This window comes from Alligator sinensis, unplaced genomic scaffold, assembly GCF_000455745.1.
Source record: "Alligator sinensis unplaced genomic scaffold, ASM45574v1 scaffold47_2, whole genome shotgun sequence".
In the NCBI taxonomy this organism is placed as follows: Eukaryota; Metazoa; Chordata; order Crocodylia; family Alligatoridae; genus Alligator; species Alligator sinensis.
In genome coordinates, this window is record NW_005842150.1 from 1121291 (window position 1) to 1131467 (window position 10177).

The following is a 10177-nucleotide window of genomic DNA, read 5'->3' on the forward strand; positions in this document are numbered from 1 at the left end:
CCCCAATCTGGGCCCACTCCTCCCCCACTCCCCTCCCCTGTGTTAGCCTCAAACCCACTCCACCCGCCCCCGAGCAGGCCAGACACAGGGGAGGAAGGAGCAGGTGCGCCATGGCATCAGCAGTGACGGGTGGGGCCCAGGGCTCCATCCCCGCCCACTCCCCCCCCATCATTCTTGACAGGCAATTGGCTAGCTCAGCATAAATTTCACCAATAAGATTTTCTGCAGACAAATGCTTTTTGAAGATCCTGTGCATTTTTGTCAGTATTACTATTCATAATTATACACCAGAAGTAACATTAATTTCATTACACAATTATGTTTTTATCTATAATAATGTAGTTTTAATGTACTTTACGAGCTTGTTCCAGTGAACACTGACATTAGTCAGTGAAAAGCCTCCTCTCTCCCCAGTGTTAACTTCAATAAACTTCAGATCAAACAGTATGGCCACAATCTAGCTAAAGGGATTTGTATATAAAACACTACATTTACCAATAAAGTATATCTACAGTGAGTTCTCCAGAGCAAAAGGCAAACATGGACTGGGGATTTCAAATCTATATTACTCAAATAGATTCAAAATAAAGCAGAAGGTGTACCAAAAATCTAGGAAAATATCCATTTTAGAAAAGTTGACCATTTATGGTCAAGTTACAACCCATTCCACAGAAGAGCATGCTGATTTGTTTTTGGCAAATTGTGTTCCTATACATGTGCTCAGGGGTGGAGGGGAGGGCATTTTAATTAGAGTGGTTCGTGGAGAGCTGCTCTAATTAAAACACCACAGCTTCAAATGTATTAAGCCCCTGCATGTTTGAAAATGGCCATGGGATGTTTTAACTAAAGCTCATTTGATAAGCTTTGGTTAAAGCACCCCAGAGGCCATTTTTAAACCTGCAGGGGTTTATACATGTGACACTGCAACGATGCTAGAGCATTCTAATTAGAACACATTAAAGCATGTATATAGGCACCCACTGAGGCCAGGTTTTGCTCCCAGATTAGTGCACTATATATTGACTGTTGAAATTAATGGAAATTTAATGCATATAGTATGCCTGAATGCAAAATTTGTGCCTTACTAGGGGAGTCAAAATAGCCTTTAATTATGTTTTACTTAAGTTGATCATTTAAAGAAAAAAAAATCCTGTGCATTCATTGATGTGAAAGCACAGATTCACATACATGCCCATGAGTTAGGCAAAGAAATGCAAGGATAGAGACGTGAAGCAGCATTTTATAAAAGCAGCAAGGATTCATTGCTGACGGCTGAAATAAGAAAATGCCTGATTTGGTATTAGAACATAAATAGCATAGCAGATGTTGACTATGAAACTCGCTCATGACCGTGCAAAACTATTTCCACTTTAGCAGTAGCAAAAATCTTTAACATGGTAACTTTGCTTTCTTCCCAATTACCGTTGTAATAAATGAAAAGGGTTGTATTTTTACCACTATACAAAAGTCTTTCTACATCATGGAGATTTTACTGTAATAAATGGAATAATAGTCTGTGATTAAGGGACAGAGGGATGAGGAGTCAGGAGGTCTGGGTTCGGCTGCTGACTTCTACCGATTTTTTGTGAAACCTATAAGTGACTTAGATACATTGTGCATCACTTTTCCCAATTATAAAAAAAAAAATGTAATTAACATGACTACCTTACCTCAGCAGGACATTTTGCACTTCATCTAAGTTTCTGGGGTGTCCAACTACCATAATACAAATGAGCTTTTGTACTCACCTAAACATACCACAATATCTGAGAGACACAAATTATACTGATTGTATGAGTTATTTCTTATTTTCACAGAATTTCACCTACATTCTATTTTTTTCTTTAAGGAAAGTGGGAGAAGCCTTTTGAGTCAGAGTTCACTGAAGAAAGAGACTTCTATGTAGATGAGGAAACAACAGTTAAAGTTCCTATGATGCACAGAACAGGCATGTTTTACATGCATTTTGATCATGATCTGTCTTGCACTGTGTTAAGACTTCATTACAATGGAAGCGCTACAGCATTTTTTATTCTGCCTGAAAAAGGAAAAATGAAACAGTTGGAAGATGCTCTGGTAAAAGAAACAGTTTCCAGGTGGTCAGAGTCGCTCTTTCTACGGTAATCTTTTTTACAACTGATTATAGCAGATAGCCAGTTTGAAACGTGGCACTGGTAAACAGTAGGCCTGTGTAAAGTGGCAAGTTTTCAATATGGATTCGGATTCGACTGATTCAGAGGGACAGTAATTAAATTCGGTGATTTGAATCACTGTCCCAATTTGATTCGGCCAATTTGGATCCAAAGATTCAGCGTTGATTCAGAGATTCCGCCATAAACTAAACAGGCAGCAGTCCTCAAGGACACTGGATACAGCTGCCTCCAGCTGGTAAGTTTGTTGTGGTGGGGGGAGGGGAGGGGCGTGAGGGGAGCAGATCAACGACCCCACAGTGAGGGAGGGACTGGGGCTGGGACAAGCTGCCCAACTGGGGCAGGGGGGGCGGGACTTGTGGAGGGAGACTCCTGCCTCTGTGCACCATCACGCACTGCCAGTCTGGGAGAGGGCATGGGAGCAGGCGTGTGCCCCCGGATCTGTGCGGGGCAGGCTAGGCCAGGTTGCACTCCGGACAGGTGGTGAAAGGCGCTGGGAGCGAGGGCTATGCCCTCCTGCTGCTCACCTAGCCTCCCCGCACTTCTTGGACAAGCCACAGCTTCGTCCTGGCTGGGGAAGCCGCGGCGGGGCGTAGGGGTGGGCGCGTGCACCCGGATCGGGGTGGGGCTGATGGCAGGGGCTTTGGGGAGTTTTAGGGTGGCTACAGCCCCCTCCCCCATAGCCCCTGCTCCACTGTGCTCTGCAGGGTGGGTGGAGCCAGGGCTGTGCTCTGGGCTGTGGCTGGGGCTAGCCACCTGGAGTGCAACCCTCGCTCCATCCGCCCCATGGAGCTCAGCCTGATGGTGGGCAGCTGGGGCTAGACTCCCGGAGCACAGCCTGGCCCAGCCTGCCCTGCGCAGCTCCGGAGGCACATGCCCACTCCCATGCCTTCCCAGACCGGCGGCGCACAGTGGTGGGAACCTCCCTCCCTGAGTCCCGCGCCTCCTTGCCCTAGCTGGGCAGCTTGTCCCAGCTCCAGCCCCAGCCCCAACCCCAATCCTTCCCTCACTGCGGGGGCATTGATCTGCCCCCCAACACCCCTTCCCTTCCCCCCTCTGCCCACCACAACAGACTTACTAGCTGGAGGCAGCTGTGTCCAGCATCCTCGAGGACTACTGCCCGTTTAGTCTATGACCAAATCTCCAAATTGGCACCAAATCTTTTCCAAATTGATTTGGAGGCTTCTGATTCAATTTGGAGGTTTTAACGGGTCTCCCAGTTCAATCTGGATTCAGAGATTTGGCCACCGAATCTGGCTGAATCTCCTCCGAATCAAACCAACTACCAAAGCTCCACACAGTCCTAGTAAACAGAACTGCAAGGGTTCTGTTTTCACTAGCTCTCAGTGACACTGGATCAGAGCTGCTCAGTGTCACCATGCATTATTTTTTTTTTACACATGCCAACCTGCAAAACCTACCCTAGGCTTCCAAGACTTCTGTTGGGATAGTTTTAACTTATGCATCCCAACCAATAACGATTCTACAAGTGACACATATTCAATCAGTTGGTTGATGGTGTGAAGGCTGGAATGGAACCTAACTGACCCTCTCAGACCTGCATTAATTTAGCAGGGCAACTATGGCTCATGTAGAAAAGGTAAATTTAAGCTGCTGATCAGCTCAGATGAAAGAAAAGAACCATTGTTACAGTTACTTTTCAGGGCAGATTTGCACTTTTTTTACTATTAATGGCACATGCCTCTTTCCTAGAGAAGAACAGTAAAACAAAGTAAAAATTCAATCATGTGCCTGCAGAGCCCCAGGAAACTTATTCTCTAAATAAACTCTGATTTAGATGGTTTCAGAGGAAAGACAGAGGGGAATTGATACGCATATCATGTTTTACTTACTCATTTTCACAATCTGATTAAATACTCCTCCTAAATTGGTACGTACATTGCAAAGCTTATTGCTCTGCAGGGGAGCTTTTGGGACACACTATAATGGTCCAAGGAAATTCTATTAGCTCCCACCACTAGGAATGACACCAGCAAGGGCATTCCATTGCTACTACCTGCTTGAGAGAGAAGAAATGCTAACACTGTTAAAGCGGCATTGCAGATAAAGCCAGATTGATGTATTCCTAATTCATTGAAGCTCCCCACTGTTCCTGACCAACCATTTCACAACCTTTATTTTAGTAAAATTTAAGTGTCGCATTTGACAAACTAGCTGCAATTTAGTAAAGCATTTTATACTTGCTACAGCCATCTTAATAAATGAGTTCAAATCGGTTTGTAACAGAGCGCAGTCAAATGGATGAATGTGTAAAGCAAATGAATACTGGCTAAAGAAGAGTAGTTGAGGTATACTGCTAAAGAATAATATTGTCCTGGTGCAAAGGTTATAGGAAGTTTCTTATTACTTGGGCTCTGGCTCAGGCTCAAATTCAAGATGAGAGGAGGAATACATTATAATGAGATAAAGATCAGTATTACCACAGGTAGCATTTATCTGGTGTACTGATGTTCCAAGGGATCATTTGCTGGTGCTGGACTAGGCAGCTCTGACAGCAGAGGTTATTGGAATCAGTGAAGACAGAGAAATAATATAAAAGGGCTAAGGAGAATTCAGGGATATTGGGCAGCAAATTGGTTATGAGCCAGTAATTTGGTACTGCAAAAAAGAAAGTCATTGTAATTCTTCATGGTGCACTCAGAAATCTCCTGGATTACATGCAGCTTTGGCACAAGCTTCCTGACTAAAAACTGAATAAATAAGGGATTGAGAGAGGTGATGGGCTAGAAGAACTGAAGGGCAATTTCAGGTAAATTGCATGAATTTCCTCTTTGTCTTGGGATTTTTTTTTTTTTTAAGGAAAGAGGCTTTTACAACTGATAGTAAACCAAGCAGGTTCAAAGTGCCAGTGTAATGTTGCCAAAGTCAGTGATGACGACTTAGACCCTATTGATCAAGTAGGCAGTGTAGCCTAGTGACAGGAGTAAGATGGATCAGAGGCCAGTGTGACCAGAGTAGTGCTGACCCACTTGGGTAAGGAAGATATGCAATTTCTGCTATGAGGGTCTCCCAGAGGATTTTTCAAATTGTACCTCTGCAGACAAATTTGATTTCAGAACCCCCACTAGGAATGTTGGGGTGATACACGTAAGGTTGGTGTTGGTGCTGGTGCTAGCCTTCCTCTCCGGCTCAACCTCCCCCTGCCTGTGCTCCTCCTTTTGTCTGACTGGAAGGCACTGCAGCACATAGGTGCCACTTCTGAACCTACTGAATTTTGATAGAGTACCAGCCTCCCCTGCTTTCATGTCTAACTACAGGTGGCCTTCCCTGCTCCCTAGCCCTGTCCCAGCCTCTCAGTCCCTTCTATGCCTTTCCTGGCCTGACTCATCCATCTATTCCTGGCCTTCACCCAGCTGCCCTCTAAGTGGCTCACTAGGCTTCTGGTTCCACTCACCTATTCCCTGCCCATGATACCCAAACTGCCAACATCCATCTTGTCTGTCTGCTCTCTTCTCTTGCTCACATTGATACCTCTTGTACTCATCCTTTATTTCCCTACAGGGATTATCTGCATCAGTAATTGAAAGCACTAGCAATCAGAGTGACATTGAGTATTGTACATAAAGGACAGAGCCTGTTTACTGGGATTTTGAAGCTGGTTTCCCTTGCTCTTACTTGCATGAAATACTTAAACTTCTGCTTCATTGTTCTTTTTTAACAGCTCAGCATATCTGTACATCCCCAAATTCTCTATCTCTGGTACTTACCAAATAAAGAACCTCCTCATGAAAATGGGGATTACTGATGTGTTCACTAACAGCGCTGACCTGTCTGGAATTACTGGGACACCCGACTTCAAGGTTTCCAAAGTAAGTATACAGCAGCAGAGGGTCTCTTTAACATCCAGGTAGAAAACATTGCAGTTTTAAACTGAAGTGCAAATGCCATGTAAAAGCATTGCCTGGTTTAGCAAATCAGCCAAAAGGCAGGGTAGATTTTCACCTTATAGGCTAATTAAAACAGAGGTGTGGAGTATGAACTTTCATGATCCTGAGCTCACTTCTCCAGAAACAACTTGGATACACTGCTCTGTGCATGTCTATTCACAGCATCTGAAGAAGTGAGCTCAGGATCACAAAAGCTCGTTTTCTACATCTGATTTAGTTAGTCTGTAAGGTGCAAACTGACCCTGGCTTCTGCCTGACTTCCAACTAAGACAGCTAACTACTGCTTTCTGCTCATGGTTAACAAATATAAACCGTCCTTAATTAGCAGTCACACTGGGCCAGGTTCATGTGGGTGCAACTCTCTTCAGGTCACCAGATTTATATCAGGGATGAATTTAGCCTAACAAGAACATGGGTTTGCAGATTAGTACATTAACCTTTAATAAACCAGTATTAAACGCATGGACTCTCTGGAGCATAAATGGATTCCCCTGAAGAAGGATGAGAGGCCAGGAAGCCTAATCCCCAAGAGAAGCTCCTAAACATATTTGGAACCTGCTCCTTATCTTCCTACCCCAGAAAAGCAGAAGTGGAAAGCTGGCAAGCTGGGACATCTCAGTGAGCTTAAAGGAGGTACAGACTGCATGTAAGGAACAATGTGGCTTCCTGCTTCCCACAATAATACAACTCAAAGGAGAAAAGAGGCTAGGAAAAATTAAGTCCAGCAGAAAGAAGCAAAAAATCAAAGGGTTAGGGGAAGCAGTTCTGATAAACATCTACTTTTTTTTAATTGGGATTGGACACTTATAGTTGATGCTTGCTTGTTTTTCCCCAAATTGTTTCTTTTTTTTCCGTTCAGTGATCTCCATTTCTCCATGTGTGAGACTAATAAATACAAGTTAGCACAGCACAAGAAAAGTCAGCACCTCTCTTCTGTTTATTGGCCTCAAGGACATGTGAGGTGTTTAAGGCCTTGTGCCAGTCCTTTTGCTTAGGGATCAGCTTCACCCATGATCCTTTAAAAAACATCCTTACAGAGATATGAGGGAGTGGGACTATTTTTCTGTGGATAGAAAGTGTTACTTTGAGAGAGACTCTCCTTCACAGGGCAAAGCACTGTGCATATCCATCCCAGTTCACAGCTGATGCGACAATAAGCTGTGCATCCCATGGCTCTCTCTCAGGCCTGTCTTCCTTCTGCTCAGTTCCCCCAGAACAGATCTTCTGAATGCTGCTGGTTTAAAAGTGGTTTGGATTACCTATGGTAAGCTCCTGTACTATGCCAGGAACTGCAGGGTGTGCTTTATTTCCCCACAGGTTGTCCATAAGGCCATGGTGAATGTTGATGAGAGAGGCTCTGAGGCAGCGGCAGCAACAGCTGTTGAAATTATGCCTCTCTCTTTTCCCCCACGCATTGAATTCAAGAGCCCCTTCCTAATGCTGATTTTTGATAGAGTTACCAACAGCACACTCTTCATTGGAAAAATAATGAACCCTAACGAAAAATAAGTACAGAAGTACAGTTAACTCAACTACAAGTTCTGATTGCTCTGACTGAATAAAGGAACTTTGAAACATGAAATAACCAATTTGAAGTATTTCTTCTTTTGTCGTTATGGAGCTTAAAGTTCTTTCCTAGTAAACTCTGTTACTCAAACTTACTATCAGTAGCTGTGGGTGCTGGAAAAGATATATTGACATAGGGAACTCTGTTGGCAGATGTGGGAAGAAAAAGGTATTTTTAAATTAGGCCAGCAAAGGAAATTCTTTTCTGACCACTCAGAATTAAGAAAAGATTTGCAAACTTCCTAGCACACGTATATTGCAATTGTATCATGTTACAACAGAATCCTCTGCTTTAATTTTCATTGTCAGTGAATGTTGTTTCAGATAAAGTGGGAACAGTCTTGCTAACATAGAAAGCCTTGCCCATACTGACCTGGTTCATTCACAGAAGCTCCAAGAGCAGAAAGCCCCCACCCAGCCATTGGAGTGGCGATACACAGCTCCACTGCAGTTGCTGAACTGGCAGAGAGCAAAGTGCACTCTAGGAAGTCACCAGCTATTAAAGGGACTTCTACAGTAGGCAGAAACTGTAGTAGTGTCTGTGCCAACCTGCTGCCAGCTACTGAACGTGAGCAGAAGCCTTAATTTGCCTGGCACAATGGAAGGCTGTCCAAAAAAGCATAGGAACACTGAGTGAAGACTCAGAACATTATAGTTTACATCAGGCTTGTTCCATCCTTGTTACAACATAGCAAGAATGTGTTGGCCTGGGAGTTAAAGGAGTATGGGGTTAGGGAAAGTGGAAGAGAAGAAAGGGAATTTAGGAGGCTGAGGTAACAGGGAATGGGACCAGAGGGTATTGTACAAGTGTGCACACATGTATGCACTTAAAAATCTCTCCTACAACAAACCTTTTTCATTTATAGAGCTATTCCTGGTTGTTCCCTTTGGCTACAGATCAAAGTAGAACTAGAATTATTAATGCAGTATAAAAAAGGTGTTCACACAAGATTTCTAGCCAAATGTTTTAGATTCAATAGGTTTGAATTATTCGGGTGTGTATTTGAACTTTAATCCCATGAAAGATATTCCCATCACTAGGCAACATGAGGATATAGTTGATTGGCTTGTAATTATTCAGGGCCTGGGCCCAACTCATGCTGACACTCACAGAAAAGCTATATCATGAAATATATCACATTTCACCTGTCCTTTTAAAGGAGTTAAAAGTAACGAGTACGTAGCAAACATCATCCGAGTCCCTAGGCACAGCTAAGTGAATATCTGTGGCAGCTTTAATATGTATTGATTGTTACTATCCTCCAAAGGGAGATGATAAGATCTGGCAGCTAAAAAACAGCAGCTGTAGAAACCACAGTCACACACTTTCCTTGGCAACAGGCATGTTTCTGGAAGGAGGTGGGAGTGCCCCACGCAGGAGATTATCCCTTGCAGTGGACACACACAATTGATTGGTGAAATCAGGGTTAACTCTGCTTTGCAAGACAACCTCAGAAAGGCCAAAAACATAGTCTGTGAGTTCATGAGCAGGACAACAGGGTGACCTTTTCTATCTGGCACATGTAAAACAAAGAGTAACTGCTTTACCTTTCACAGTGCAGAGGAAAAGAATGCAAAACTTGGACACAAAAAGACTGGACTTGAAGTGACATTTCAGCTTTATGTTTTAATGAGACACAGAAGTTAATGTCTCATTTACAAGTGAACCATGCGTCTAACTCTGCGTGTGTAATCTGTGGAGAGACAAAAGTATGAACATCCCTAACTGGGATTCCTGCCATCAACACTTACCATGATTGCACATACGCTACATAGTGTTGTTGGCTCCTTCTCATACTCTCTCCCATCTGTTTCAAAGGCATTCAAACTAGGTTCATTTGCATTAAGTTTGCTTTACGAATGGCTGCTACATATGCCCATTTGCCATACCTCTTTGAAAGAAGCTGTTGATGATGCAACATTGATATCTTGGATAGCTTCTGCTACATTGTATCTATTGACATCTTATGGCTAAAAATATGCCTTTCAGAGAAGCAAGAGACAGGAAGATAAGGAAGACTTATTTGTTCACTTAAAAAGTGATAGCTCAATTGAGTTAGATCATCAGCTATTTATTTCAGCATCACAACCTCCTTGATTTCAACAGACCCAGACCAATTCACATCAACCAGGTATCTGGCTCAGCTCATTTCAGTGGAGTGACTCACATGGCTCCAGGGTATGTGAGATGGAAATCAGACCCCAATTCCTCTTTTTGTGACATCCACAAAACTAATACTACAACCTCCATAAGAACTAGGATGGAGAGGTAACATCATAATGGGAGAAAGGGGCATTTAGAAGGGGGCATGAAGAACAACAATATCTGGCTTTATAAGTTAGTTACTGCAAATTTCATAATGTTTTGATTACCGTATTTTTGTGCATATAGCCGGCACACGGATATCTCGTACCCATGCATGCATAACCCGCGGAAAATTGCATTTTCACAAAATTTTCTGTGCATAGCCCGCACCCTTGTATTCCCCACACCCGCAGGCGAGGAGGAGACACAGCCCCCCAGCCCACCTGCGCCGCTGCCCCCTGCCCAGC

General features: G+C 43.5%; 1 protein-coding gene and 1 long non-coding RNA gene across 2 annotated transcripts in view; one reads left to right on the forward strand and one right to left on the reverse strand.

The window, feature by feature from the left end:
* LOC102371045 (alpha-1-antitrypsin-like) overlaps positions 1-7640 on the forward strand; it is a 13689-nt gene extending 6049 nt beyond the window's left edge. The window contains exons 3-5 of the mRNA XM_006025483.3: positions 1850-2120; positions 5833-5980; positions 7376-7640. Coding sequence (XP_006025545.1) covers positions 1850-2120; positions 5833-5980; positions 7376-7567 — 611 coding nt within the window. The 3' untranslated portion in view covers positions 7568-7640. The remainder of the gene's footprint in view (positions 1-1849; positions 2121-5832; positions 5981-7375) is intronic.
* Positions 1-10177, reverse strand: part of LOC102370888 — a 27858-nt gene that overhangs the window by 5970 nt on the left and 11711 nt on the right. The gene's annotated exons all lie outside the window — the stretch shown is intronic.